This window comes from Scophthalmus maximus, chromosome 1 (assembly GCF_022379125.1).
Source record: "Scophthalmus maximus strain ysfricsl-2021 chromosome 1, ASM2237912v1, whole genome shotgun sequence".
Taxonomy (NCBI): Eukaryota; Metazoa; Chordata; class Actinopteri; order Pleuronectiformes; family Scophthalmidae; genus Scophthalmus; species Scophthalmus maximus.
In genome coordinates, this window is record NC_061515.1 from 27079981 (window position 1) to 27094694 (window position 14714).

At 48.6% G+C, this 14714-nt stretch overlaps 1 protein-coding gene and 1 long non-coding RNA gene across 11 annotated transcripts in view; one reads left to right on the forward strand and one right to left on the reverse strand.

Annotated features, from left to right (window-relative positions):
• The window catches only part of LOC118301237, a 1055945-nt gene that overhangs the window by 192445 nt on the left and 848786 nt on the right, over positions 1-14714 (forward strand). The window lies entirely within an intron of this gene.
• The window catches only part of nrp2a (neuropilin 2a), a 59963-nt gene that overhangs the window by 26511 nt on the left and 18738 nt on the right, over positions 1-14714 (reverse strand). For all 6 annotated transcript variants that reach the window (XM_035629668.2, XM_035629665.2, XM_035629667.2 and 3 more), the window contains exons 3-7: positions 11469-11650; positions 4309-4539; positions 2818-2973; positions 1975-2144; positions 1075-1230 (exon numbers count right to left, since the gene is read on the reverse strand). In XM_035629668.2, coding sequence (XP_035485561.2) covers positions 1075-1230; positions 1975-2144; positions 2818-2973; positions 4309-4539; positions 11469-11650 — 895 coding nt within the window. The remainder of the gene's footprint in view (positions 1-1074; positions 1231-1974; positions 2145-2817; positions 2974-4308; positions 4540-11468; positions 11651-14714) is intronic.

A 14714-nucleotide genomic window follows, 5' to 3' on the forward strand; every position in this document is an offset into this window, starting at 1 on the left:
CCGTATTGCTTCCAAATGCATGTTGATGCATCTGTCTGAAAGTGTCTGAACATTGTTTTTTTTGTTTTGTTGCTCAGACAGATTAGTGGACTCAGATTACACGGCACAGACGGGCACACATCATATAGATATGCGCATACACGCACTGATCTCCAGACAGAGGGATCAGCCAGAGGTTATTTAAGGGGGGGGGGGGGGGGGGTCTATGGATTTTGCACGTGTGTGAATGTTGCAGGAGTGGGGGGCTGTCTAATAAATTGCACAGATGTTGACATTTAAAAAAAGTCAAATCTACGTTTGACTTAATAATCTCCACATCAAATACCCCCTGCCGGCCTCGCCCAAACCAATCACAGGCGCACACACAGAAGGGGGGGGTCCCGGTCTGTGCGGTTAAGTATGAGGATTAACCCCCCTCGAACACAGACCCCCACCCCTCGCCACTCTCTATTTTCCTGCTAGAAATCCGCTGTGACCTCAACCCAGATATGAGGGACAGAGTTCAAATCCCCTGGAGACGGGCTTACTGTAGGTCCCCCCTTGACAACCTGCACTGTACATACAATCATACACTGTGTATGAATCCACCGTCTCCACCGTACACGCACACAGGGATGGAGACATTGAGGCATCAAACACCTCCGAACACAGGAAATAATGTTCCAGTGAACCACTTTAACACAAATTTGCTGTGTCCACACCAGGCGGGACTCCAAGGGGTTTTACAACCCCAGGTGTGTGTTTCTGTGTGTATGCAGGGCTGTGGGAGAGACATGATGAATAGGGCGCCTGGATAAGGGCACATAGAGGACACCATTGTTCCTTGCTCTATCTCCATCTCTTCCTCTCTCCCTTTCCCTCATTCCCTGCCTCATGACTTCATGATTCAGCTTCATAAACAGAAAGACGCCTTCAGGAATGTTGCATCCACTGATACGGCTCTTGGATTGCACACAACAAACCCTGTTATTGGAGAACGTACCACGATAGTAAAACAGGGGTTAGAGAAAGTGCACTTTGGCTCCATTTCTCGGCCGCTTCATCTCCGCAGCTCTGCAGATATAAAAAACCTACCTTGTGGTTCTTGCCGTGTCGGTACACCATCCAGTCTTCTCCGTTGGTGCTGACCTCCAGCTTGAAGGTGGTGACGTGGTAGGACTTCTGAGTCTCCTTAGAAACGGCCCCTTGTGTGGCGATGCCAGTCAAAACCTTCAGGAATTGGAGGTCAACCTGGGGAGAGAAAAAAAAGAAATGATTAAAAAAAATTCTTTGGATGAGAACAGAAAACTAAGAGAAAATAAAAGTAACGGAACAGAACAGTGTGGATGGATGTAGGGATTTATGGGGCTCGGGGTTGATGTAGATAACAGAAACAGACCAGCTGCTGTGAATATCTGTCACACAGACAGCAGGAGATGGATACTGACTGTGGCCTACTGCTGAGGAAGCCTGGGTGGTGTTTGTGTGTGTTTGTGTGTGTTTGTGTGTGTGTGTTGGATCTGCGGAGGGAGGAAGGCTAGAGGCAAAGATCAATGGCGCAATGTTCGGATGCATTCCTGAGGAGCACCCTCATCAATCACAGTCTCCTGGCCGCTCTCCTCGCGTCTGTGTACGCATGCATACTCGTGGACCCGTGTGTTTGAGACAGGAAAGATTGAGAGCACAGGAGCACTTCCTTACCATCCGTTCACAGTTCCTCCATTTCCTGCTGTACAGTATCACCTCACTAAATATACGTGGCTGTTTTGCCCGGTGCCTCTCTGAGACAAAGTCATTTTGTTGTCCTCTGGATAATAAGGTGGATTCAGATTCCTCTTTGTATTGATTTTTAATAACGGAACTTACACAGACACTGTTCAGTGAAAAGAGCTTGGTCTTTAAATTGCATATTATAGAGAGAGAGAGAAACGTACAATATCCGAGAGGTGCAAAGAAAAATATACTTGGCAACAAAGGCGATGTACAGATAAGCACCTGTATATACTCCTTGTTGCTGTCCTCCGACGGCGTCCAGGCGTTGTCGTCATTGTTGAGGCGGGCCTGTCGTGGAAGCCAGCGGTTATCGTAGAAGCTCGTCGAGGCGGTGATTTGCTCGTCGCTGATCTTCCCCGACTTCATACCTAGTGCCATGCTACAGTGGAACGCTGTTGGGCAGAAAGGAGAAGGGGCAGAATAATATATATTTGTTGATGTGGCTTTACAGCAGAGAGGCATAATGAGCTGTGAGAAAGAAAGAAAATGAAAAGAGGAAGGACGGAGAGTTGAATAGAATGGGTGACAGATGCAATATTTTTTTTGAAAGAGACTGAGATAGAAGATCTAAGTAGTATAATAATATAGAGTTTGAAGGCAGAGACTAAAAGAAAAAACCCAGAGAGAGAGAAAAAGGGCAGCAGGAGGCAGAAAGCAGCCCAACAGGTGAGCAGGGGGAAACTGAGGTGAAGTTAATTTATATTCTAAAAGAAAATAGTGTGCGTCTGGGTGTGAGAAAATCATGCTCCCTTAGGAGAGAGCAGAATAGGCTGAGAGGGGTGCGGGTGAACTTTGAGATTGAAATAGCATTAAAGTAGGCAGAAAGCTGAAAAGATCGAGAGGGTAAGAGGAGTGAAAGATGAAGAAAGAAAGATGAGTGTCAGCAGAGAGAGGATGGAAGAAAAAAAACTGCTGAAAGGGAATAAAATCAGGTAAACAAACCTACACAGGGAGCATTTGAAGGCGCAGACACACACACACACACACACACACACACCTAACACAAACACACACACACACACACACACACACACACACACAGACACACACTTATCTGGCACTCACAGTCTGTGACTTCTTTGTGCGTCATGTTGTAGCGGGCGGAGAAGCCGTCTTTGGCCACGGCCATGTCGGTGTGGAAGGAGAGGGACAGCAGGCCGGAGGACGACTGGATCTCCGGGGGGATCTTTGTCCCACAGTACCGGCCAATCAGAGGAGCCACTGCGGACACACACACACACACACACACACAAACGCACACATCATATTGTTAGTTTTTTTTGGTCAAAGCAACAGTTTCATTTTTACGTCAATTTCATTGGGATGTTATGATGAAGGCAATTCATTCTTTCCGCGGAACCAGAAAGTAGTAGTAGCAGTATTGCTCTTAATATATGATGCAACGAGCAAAAACGTGAAAAGCGTTGCCGTGCCCCCTCACTAGGAACCAATGTGGTCTTTTTCTGCAGAGAAAATATTTCCAGCGGCCACGCTGCTACAGTAAGTGTTGTCTAATGAGTCACAGCATGCCTCCCCATTCCTCTTCCTCCCTTTCCTTTCCTGTCCATCCCTCCATCTGCCATGCGTGCCTCATCCAGCACCCAGCGGGGGGATTGAGATCCCTGCCTTAATGCAAGCTGCACCGGGATCAGCCGCAGACAGCAAGGACTACAATGGTCCCTAAAGTAGCTCCCCCTTGCCAGACACCGAGTTCTTCCTCACCCTTCCATCTCCACCCTCCCGTCCCTCTCTCGTGCCCGAGGACTTGGCTCGCCGGAACTGGGTTACACTTTAATTTCCTCCTAATTCACAACTTTGAATGGTATAAATTGTTTTCAGCTATCAAAGGCTCCAAAAATCCAAGGCTATAATTGGAATTTTAAATCCACTTGGATCCCTTTTTAGCTACTGAAAATAGAATAATTAGAGCAAATCCTCAGTTCTCAGCTTCATATTTTTTCTTTTGAAAAAGGAGGGGGGAAGGAAAGGAAGCCAACAAGAGGGAGGTGGGAAATGAACCACTCACCACTACTAATGTGGTTTTCAACAGCACCACAGCGGCGAACAAAACCCTATGGCGGTCACTATCAAAGCCCTTGATAACATCCTCAAATGTTTTTTCCTCGCCACTTCCTGATCTCAGCTGATTCACAACACTCGGCACCTCCTATTGGTTACAAACAGATACTCATCGTGGGCCTTCACTCTCACTCACCCGCAGGAGGAAGGAAGCGCTCGGTGGTGATAAGGAGGGAGGACGGTGAAGGGGGGTGATGAAGGGGTTGTTATTACGGGGAGAGGGAGGCGGGGGTATGGGAAAGGGCTGCTCCTCGGGGGTGTTGGAGCACTTTCGGCTCCCCGTGAAATGATGTTTCCTCTATGTAATGTAAAGGAATGTACGGCAAACACCGCTTACATCAAAGAGTGTGATGGCTGCTCAGGAAATTGAAGAGCGGTGTGCAAATGTCTGTGTAGGAATGTGTGCTATCCCCACAATCCAGAAACATTGATTCTGTGCGTGTCCGTGCACAGTGTGAGCTTGCAGGAACCCCTCACCTTGTGGCAGACCATCCCACACGTCGAGCCAGTCGTACTTGCAGTCGCCCTCTCCCACCAGCAGGGGGTCGTTCTCCAGGTCGAAGGTCAGGAACGTGAGGGTGATGTCCATGCTGGGCGGGGCGATGATCATGTAGGAGCACTCCAGGTTGTGCGGGTACTTATCCGGAAACCCCGGCGACTCGATCATGCCGGAGGGGCTGGTGAAATTGCGGAAGCAGAATTCCGACCCTGAGCGGATACAAGGGGGAAAAAAAGGATATTTAGAAAAGGAATAAGCAATCGGTCATATTGGGGGGGCGATACAGGCACAGGCAATCGATCACGCCGGGATATCTCATCTGACTTGCAGAGGGTGTTGCAGAGAGTCGTTTATCACAGACGGCAAGCTGGAATATACAGTAGCTGTGATGACACACACACACAAAACACACATAGTTTTTGATTACCAATGAAGGAGCGAATACACAGTAATCAAACGTTAAAGTAGGCGTGTTTAACGCCCACTGGAGCAGTTCGAGCACACCCACCAGTCACCGTTTTTTATGTTTGATGAAGTTGTGATCAAGATGGAAACACAAATCCATCATTGCTTTTGGAAAAACTGATTTCGCTGTGCCCTCAAAATACCCCCATCCGCGTAAAACACATTCTGTAATGTGACATATTCAATGATACACACTTATGAAAGGCTAAAGAGGGGAGTGGACTGACCCCCTGCTCCGCTGCACATATTCAAAAAAACATATATTCTCCAACACTCTCTGTCTCTTTCTTGCACACGGACACAGACACACACGACAAACGTTGCGTAATGGTTCTAAGTGGGCCCTTTGCGCTGGCTCTTCATTGGCCATGCAGATTTATGCGCCCTGGGCGGCTCACCTTGAGCGGCAGCAGCTGTGTGGCTCAGATCATCCACCCATCAGCCTCTGCTCCCAGGCCCACTGGGGAGCCTGAGTCACGGCCGAGTGTTTATGGACCGGCACATCAATGAGGGTGCTGGCGGTCCAGCACGCGCGCGCACACACACACGAGGACTTTACTCAAATATCACACCTACACGCACACTTGCAGTCTCCCCCCCCCCCACTCTGTCTGTTTCGCCTTCCCCTCGAACATTTCTATTTTTATATATATCATAAAGAAGGGCAAATAACTTCGTGTGATAATGCTGCTAAAAAAGATTGCAGGATTTTAATTAGATCTTTGTTTAACTGCACATGTCAGAAATGCCTGTGGCGGTGGCCTTTCCGAAACCGACTGATGTCTCGTATTTATAAGTGCACTTGCACTGGACATTGTTATTTCCAGCCCTGCAGTTGGAAATTACTTGCAGAAGGCTAGCGGGGAAAAAGAAAAAGATACATTTAATACATTTTCCTCTGTCAAGACATTCGCAACTGGCAAGCACATGACTAGCATAAGGAAAAATAATCTGTTCTTGTAATATTTTCCCATCAGTGAATGTTTTTGAAAGCACAGAGGAAGGTCGGGGGGGGGGTTGCATCCAGCAGCACTGCACTGTCTCAGAAAGCTGCCAGGCGGCATTTGATAACCAGATATATATATATTCATAAAAGCAGCGTTTAGGACTGCAGACATGTTAACGTGCACATTCCTTCTGCAGCATTCCTCCGAGGCACCAGTCCTTATTATCGAGCAGCCCTATAAAAGCGGAGGGGTCGACTGACGGCTCTGGCCCTCCCCTCCCTAAACTTAGTTAATGGCAGAAAGCTGACCCCAATCAGAGAGAGAAGGGAAAAAAACAAACCTCAGGAGATATTCGCCGTCTGTGCCTCTCTCCCTTTGTCTCTCCTGTTCTCTACGCAGCTTCCTTTCATCTCTTCTTTTTTTTTAAATCTTGCTTTCCCTCTTTCGTTGTTTCAATCGAGACAGTTCACTACAGTATATGTCTGTATTAATGTATTTCCACGCATGTGCGGCATGTACGTGTCCATCATCCGATCTGTTTTGCATGCACGCACGTATGTCGCGTGGGAGACGTTGACACAAAGTGGGTGAATCTTCCCCTGCGTGTCAAAGGCACCAGTGAACCTCTTGTGTCGACTCCCACACGCGCCGCAACATCAAAACACCGGCGGATCATCAGCCGCCTTCATGCAAGGAGCCGGGCTGCCTGTACACACACACACACACACACACACACACACACACACACACACACACACACACAGACACTAGAAAACTAGGCCTGTTGAAATATAACAGCAATTTACAGTAAGCTGCTGGCGATATCTCCCTATCCCTTCGAATACCGACCTCACCTTCTCCGTGTTGAGTGTGTGTGGGCATGTCTACAGTTACTCTGTATGAGTGAGCAGCATAGATTGGAGTAAACACACGAACATGAATCCATTAACGCAATCACATGCATGTGATTGTGATGTGGTTGTAACAAAACAGTGAACGAGCCCTGTCCCGCGCGTCTTGTTGTGTGTGCACCTTTCATGAACCTCCTCATGTGTATTTCTTGCTGTTGGCTTCTTTTTCTCTTATGTGTCTCCCCGTGTGTGTGTGTGTGTGTGTGTGTGTGTGTGTGCCAGTGTCTGAAGGTGTGTGTGAGTGTGTGACAGCTTCCCAGTATGTGTGAGACCCAGTAACACATTGGCCTTGTTTCTTACTAGGTCACAGTGCAGCAGTCCCGAGTCCTACTGCCTCAAAACTTCAATATGAGCACAGCTTGACTCCATCGCCTCCGAACACATCACCCTGTGTTTTTTATGGCTCAGTCTGCACGAACTGGCCGCTTCGCACACACTCCACGCTGCCACGTGCCAACGCTGTGAGCAGGCGCGTTCGTAGTTTTGGCTTGCGCACGCGCACGCTTGACGGTGTGGAGCGTATGCATGAGTACCTTCCCGTTTCGTTAGCGCTCATCAGTTCACAGTATATGAACATGCCAAAAACAAGCCCCCCCCCTTTCTACCCCAGCCCATGTCTTGGCCCGTGGTTGGTGCCTGAGACACACCATGAGCTGCCATTTGGCAAGAGTTGTCTGCTGGCAAAGGGGGGGGGGGGTTACAGTGTGTGTGATTGTGACATGTGGGGGGTGAGAGGGTGAGTTGCTGGGTAGAAACCACTCGAGTCTTGCACATGAGTGCTTGATGTAGTAGCAGCTTCACATGCTTCCATGGGGCAACCCCCTCCTCCTCCTCCTCCTCTCTTCCTCTCTCATTCCATCTCTTCTCGGCAGCGAAGCGCAGAATCTGTGTTCATTCACTCTTTTAACTCCGTCTCGTCTGGCGCCGTCTCGCCCCTCCTGTCCTCGGCACGCCAACTCTTGCTGAGGGCTCACCCCTGCGTTCGCGAGTGTCTGCTGCGCATCAAAAACCCGCCTCGCCCCCTCTGCTCTCTACCTGCCTGTCTCCGTCTGACATACATCCAAGCCTCGTACAACAGGCACGTGCGGATCTCTCGTGTAACTCTGGTTGCGCCGAGTTCAAGATTTCATTGAAGGGAATCTCTCCCGAGGCGACTGAGGAAGGCTGTGTGTATGTGTGCGTGAATGTGGGGCAGGGGGAGCATGCTACAGGGGGGTGGGTGGAGTGGAAACCCCCGCAACAACAACAACAATAACAACAACAACAACATCGAGATCAACAAGGAAATCCAAGAAAAGACAACATTCTCGGCGTGCCACGGCTTGACACTTTTATAGACCACGAGAGACATTTTTCATCAGTCTGAAGCAGCTTTATATAGAGAGGAATCCTCCCTCTAAGCCAGATATTGAGCTGATGCCTCTGTTATGTGTTATGTGTGGATTAGAATGCCATTATTAAGTTGTTTTTTTAAAAAAAGCAAACACAAAAAAGGCCTCCTGCTGTTTGTGATCAAAGTGCTCGTGCGGCTCTAGATTTCTTGAATCGTATTCACGCATCCGCTGATCGTGTCTTGTTATTTAATTTCGGGACACGTTCTCTTCATCACTGATGTGTCTTAAACACCCTTTGCGCTCGGTTTATTTATTCATGAATCTAATTCACCTTTGCCAGTTAATTACTTGAGTGTCATTCCAGCAACTGGGACGACTGAAGTGTCTAAGGAATAAACAGCACATGGCAATCAGCCATATAGTAACAGCCGTCACTGATGCAAAGGTCGGCGTCCAATCAGCTAGGCGGCATCAGAAATGCACATTGGGCCAATGTTGTGACTGGCGCGTGGGCGGGAGTCTTGCTTTAGGCTGCGCCCCCGCCACGAACCCCCGCAGATGCCACGGCAGCGGTCACCAGCGGTCAGGAAGGGGACCCAACACCCTGGGGTGCGCCGGGCATCGTCTTAACTCGGGATTGGCTGCGGCGTTATCTGCCCCCCGCTGCGTTAGTGGTGGGCTTTGGGGGACTAGGGGAAAAGGGGGCAAGTCTTCCCCCTGTAGCCGTGGTAACAGCATCAGCATCACGTGACTGTGTGTGAGGGGTGGATGGGGGGTGTGGGAGTCATGGCTGAATAAAGGGTTAAGCATGCATGAGTATGAGCAAAGTAGGCCACAACAATGAGGGGGAGGAGGGCAGTCATGCACTTTCACTGTACAGTAGGATTAAGGCGTACATGTATGTGTGTGTGTGTGTGTGTGTTTGTGTGTGTGTGTGTGCGTGTGTGTGTGTGTGGTGGGGTTGGGTGGATAGGTGGAAGGATGTTGTCTCGGGGCAAACCCTCAACCCAGTTCTCCTCAGGAAGTAGAGGGGTATCAGGATGGATGTAGAGTCAAAGGTCGACTACTGCTCTACCTCGCTGGAAATAATTAGCTTTCACTGCACTGTAGCTTATTGCACACACACACACACACACACACACACACACACACACAGTGACACAAACAGATTGCTTGTCCAATTCATAACCCCCTAGAGTTGTTACAGTCACCGCTTATGTAACAGGGTTGAATGAACAAAACAAAAAACAAGCCACAGTGTCATTAGTTTACGGAAAACAGGCCAAGATATGCCTCTCTCTCTCTGTTCTCACACACACACACACACACACACACTGTCTGACTCCTAGACACAATGTGGTAGGGTCACCCAGTGCCGTAAGCTGTACTGTCTGTTTAAGATGGGAAGGAAGCTGACACACACACACACACACAAACGCACACACACACACACACAAGCTGTGTACTGCGATTTCTATCTCTGCTCGGACGCACCCTTTAAAAACACATACGCTCCCATAAACACACGCCCGCCACCCATACACAAGCCCACACACTGTACGCACACTGTACCAAAGATACTCTACTCCGTCGCAAACTAGGATTACTCCCACTGAGATCGAAATGGAAAGAAACGTCTCGGTAAAAGTAATATTCTCGTCCTCCAAAGTTACAAATGCAGCTTAAAATCCATGAATGGGGGATAAAGGTAACGTAAGTGCAATTTACTTTTCCCTGGTAAATAAACACGTCTCAGTCGGGATCTCTGCTTTCCCCTCAGAAGTTGTGGGCAGTGTTTAGTGGAAACCCACGGCCCTGGACTGCCACGGAAAGACAAACAGCGATGATGAGAGAGAGCGTGCAGCTGCTGGAAACGCCGTAATTAACACATGGCCTCAATCACGCATCCTGGATACGTTTCACTCCACTGACTCACTCCTCCTTTGTCGGCTCGTCTCCCTTCACCCCAATCATTTTCCCAACCGAGTCTGTTTGTCTGTCTCTCTACTCCCTCTCTCTGTATCTCTAACACACACACACACACACACACACACACACACACAGGCGATCCCCTTATTCTGCCTCCACATACATACAGACATACAGAATCTCGCACAGCGACCTGAGTGGAACCACCCACACAGGCAGCGAGCAGACACCTACATGTGCTCACACGGTGACACAATCTCTGTTACCCCCTGAATTTAGACCGGGATCTCGTTAAAGCCATGGCAACCGCATCCTCCATCCCCACGCCTCCAATCCAGCATCCGCGTATGTGTGTGAGAGTGTGTGTTATGAGACAGATGCAATTTACACTGTGGAGGTTGGCATTGGTGGCCTTGGTAACGGAGCTGAGCGTCAAAACTGGGCCACATTAATTTGACACAAAACCAGAGATATCGCTCTAAGGTAGGAGGTGATAACTCAATTACTTCCCTCTTTAAGAGTAACACTCTTTATTCTGTGCTCCACACACGTCGACTTTTGGCTTTGTTTAATGGCATTCGATCGAAAAGCTCCTTCAAAATACATCTGGATACATTCTGAGACCTAAAAATGTGAATCTGAATCGGTGTTGAATGTCTTGCTGAAAGGGATACATAAAATGTTTCAATTGCGGCAAAGACAATCAGCTGGTAACTCACTCGGGCATAAATCTTTCCGCTGCCTCAAGGCCACAAGACCATTTCGCCTCCACTAATAAACACACACACACACCCGCCACCACCAAAACAAATATACTTCCCACCACCACCTGACCCGCAAAGCGCACCGCACCTCGTGCACTTCGGCGACCTTGGGAGAATTCCATTTCGGCACACACTTATCCCCATCAATCTCCTCGCCACCGCCTCTACGATAAACCTTTAACCTTAAGTCCTACCCCGAGTTGCCTCGGAGCTCTCTCCATCATCCTACCGCCACCACCTCCTCCTCCTCCTCCCACTCCCAGCCCCGCCTCGTCTCCACGGAGGAAGCGGATCCTGCTACAATTAAGCAAGCATTCCTCGCATGCTTCCAGGCGGCTTGAAAGTAGTTAAGCGGCCTTTTTCTTCTCCCCTCCTCACTGTTTCAGTTTTGTTTACATGCACGGCTGCCTCTGCTGGTGTAAGTTGTTGTGAAAGTGCTGGGGATGAACGGGCACAGGTTTCGGGCCAGTAACACGGAACAAAGATGTGGTTACAAAAGACTAAATCATTAACTCAAGTATTAATTTGCTGCAGAAGTGTTTTGTTCAGGTTTTCCATCGAGGTCTCAGAAAACTTTCAAACACTGTACACACACTGTTCCCTGCTGACTATCCATGTGGACTGGTAATACATTAAGTTCAGTCATGGATTTTAAAGCTAATTACTTCTGAACTAATAGAAATATAAATCATCGTGGAAATTACAGAAGAGATGACAATAAAGATCTGATCAGTCTCGGACGAACCTATCGCGGTCAACTATCTCTCTCCGCATTAATGTTCCCTCACCTGTTTTGAAGATCTCGTAGCGCAGGGAGAAGCCGGCCCCCTGGTGGGCGTAGTCCGAGACGAATCTGATCTGGAGGGAGGAGCCGGAGGAGATGATCGGCGCCGGCGCGATGTTGCTGCAGTGTCGGCCCAGGACGTCGGCCGTTTCCGAAGTCCCGTCGCGGATCTCGATGAAGTCATACCTGACGAGGAGACAAATCACAGGTGATGTCAGAGGTTATTTCCTGCTGCGTTAAAATGATTTCTGTCACGAGCATCCTTCAGAAAAAAAACAAGCTCAGCATTCAGATTATATTTAGTTTAATGCAGCAGGAAGGCATTAAGCGCAGTAAAGAGATAAAAGCGGAGTGGCGGCGTCCGCGGCGGGATAAACATAGATGGATGGTTACGGCATTATGCAACAAGCTAAGCAAATAAAAAAAAACAGACAGGTGTGGACCTATTATCAGTGTACAGCCTCGGGACAGCACGCACAGCGTCCGACGAAGCAGGAACACAACACAACTTCAAGACACAAAAACATTTATCTTTCTCAGACTTGGCTTTTGGTCAACATCTGTTTACCTCTCAGCTGCATTCGATATCAATAAGCCAGTTTTGCTTTGGACAACAGATCCACATTTCAATGACATCAACTTGGAGTGAGCCAACAAACCCCCCCCCCCACCACCAAATCACTGAATCTTTGATCGGGGGGGGGGGGGGGGGGGGTTTGCGTTCGAGCATTCTCGAGCAAATGACTGCAATCTGAAGGAGAAGGCAAATAGACAGCTGGGTGGAGTCATCAGTGAGAGGCATAAAAATAGAGAAAGGAGCTCATGAAAAAATAAAGAGGTGTGGGCTTTTGGGATGGGGGGGTGAGGACAAAAGCAGCATAGGGGTCAGGGGGCTTAGAGAGAGAAATTAGGATAACTAAATGCAAAGACACCCTGCTTTTTAGATTCCACGTGCTTGAGCTCTCGGCTCATTGTGACCTTTGACTTGCCAGCTGACCCTGAACTCTAAAAGCACATACTTAACTGTCAGGTCAGTGTGTGTGTGTGTGTGTCTGTGTGTGTGTTTAAGAGAGAGAGAGCGAGCCCACCTGGCTGATCCACAATTAGCTCACAGCCCCGTGTGTCATTCCTCTGACATTATTAGCCGCATGCAGCTGCACTCATCAGGATGAGTCGCCTTTCAAGTTTCCTCTCCTTTCGCATGAGTATTAGTCAGAATCCATCTCCCACACTTGTCACAATGTCATCAATGACCGAAAGATGAAACGCCGAAGTGGCCCGGATGCGCAGTAGAGAATGAGCGGGAGTAGGCAGGAAGACCAGACCCGAGTGAAATCCCTGATGTGAGGCGTGACGAGCGCTGGTGTGACGAAGCCATCCGGTCCTCTGGAGGCCGTTCACAGTCAAACTCCGACCGACACCGAGGCCTCAGACGGGTACGAGTACAATGAAAACTGTCATTAGGCTGTAAATCACAGTCCTTCGATGCGATCCTCCTAATATATGATATCACAGCTTTGTTGGTATGATTAGGGCTCGGGCGCCGACGGTGAACCACCGGGGTGTACGGTAACAATTTCAGGTTGGAGGTTGAAGTAAAGCTCCACGATTTTGGTTTGTGCTTAAGCGCAGATTCCTTCCATGCTTCTCATTCTCGTCATAGTGCGAACACCTGTCCCACCCCCCCCCCCCCCCCCCCCCACCCCCCCCATATCATGATTCCCCGTGTCACTAACTGTATTGCTGCGGGAGCCTTCTGCAGACACACGCTCCTGACGCTTGCACACAGGAACACACTCGTCTCAAATAGTTCGTACCGAAAAAGCTGTCAGAGAAAAAACAACGGGGCCGCCGTTGTCCCGCTAATTACCGCGATGGGCTCCTTGATGCTGAAAAGGCATCGCAGATGTCTCTGGGCCTGAGCCACACTTAAACACAGCATCCTGCTAATGGGCTTAACAGGAAGCTGTTTCTCCTCACAACTCCCTCAAAACCAGAAGTATTCACTAAATCGGAGAGGTACCAATCAGCGCTAAGCTGAGTTTCTCTGTGGCATCCAGGCACTAAGGCTGATTTCTTACTGCAGCTTGGAATAAAACCTGGATTAAGTAGAAGTCACTAAGCCTCTTTTTTTCGTTTTTGGCTATCTCCTTCCCGCAGTGTATTGATTCCCATACGGAGCATTCAGGCTAAGACTGCTGATGGAGGGATAATCCCAACCTCACAAATCTGGGTCAGAATGGCACAAGCAAAGGTGAGGATCAAAAGTGTGAAAACGCGGCAATGGGCTTGTAAAGCATCTGATGGATGGCCTGGTCTGCTTTATTGAAATGGTGAAAAAGAAGAAAAAAAAAAAAAGGGCAAACTAATCAGATTGTGAGATTACACACCAGACAAATCTTCGGCCATTGTGAAACTGTGATAAAGTAGATTGCAAAGTGTTCTGATTTGGCTTCGTCAGCAAGATATTAAAATCCCAATTTGGCCAACGGACGCTGGCTCCACTCGTGGATGTGTCTGCATACAATTTAGCAAATTTAAACTCTTTGACCATCATGTTTCTACTTCTTAATAAAGATGAGTGCCCAATCCGTCTTACACATCACAACCGGTGATTGTTTATTGTATACATGTGTTTTCTGCGGAGCTGGGGGAGGAAATGACTCAGCATGGATTTTGGGACGACACTTTTGAAAGGAAAGTCTGTGATACAAACTGGGCGTGAGGAGTTTTAAATGTTCTCTTACAAACGGTACTGCTGAGCTGGATTATTGGAAATTGCGGGATCCGGCTTTTTCCAGGCTTTGCTCTGCACTAAAAAGGACATGCCTGCCTCTGCAGCATTGATTTTGGCCGTTAACGACATGGAAGTGCAATAGTTGATCGCAGGGTGGCTTTTACTAATAGCACTATTTTTGTGGAGAAGCAAGAAAACAACAAAATGTCTGTAAATGATTCAAAAACATTGAAAACATACTGCACATCCTTTTGCAGTCAACGGAAAGCGGCGGCTGCGGCCGAAAGCAAATCCGCCCGAGGAGAACTTTGGGCAACTGAGTAAAGAAGCCATTGTCCAATTCTCTTAAACGTGTCTTGGTATGTAATCCTGCATTACAGAGGCGACGGTAAAGGCTTTAGCGGCGAGCTCCCACGGTGAGCCTGTAAGAGCCGCCGCCATCCCTAAGAACGGCTGCTCGGGGCCGTAACTGACACACGCTCGGGGAAAACACACACTCGAGAGCATGGGCCA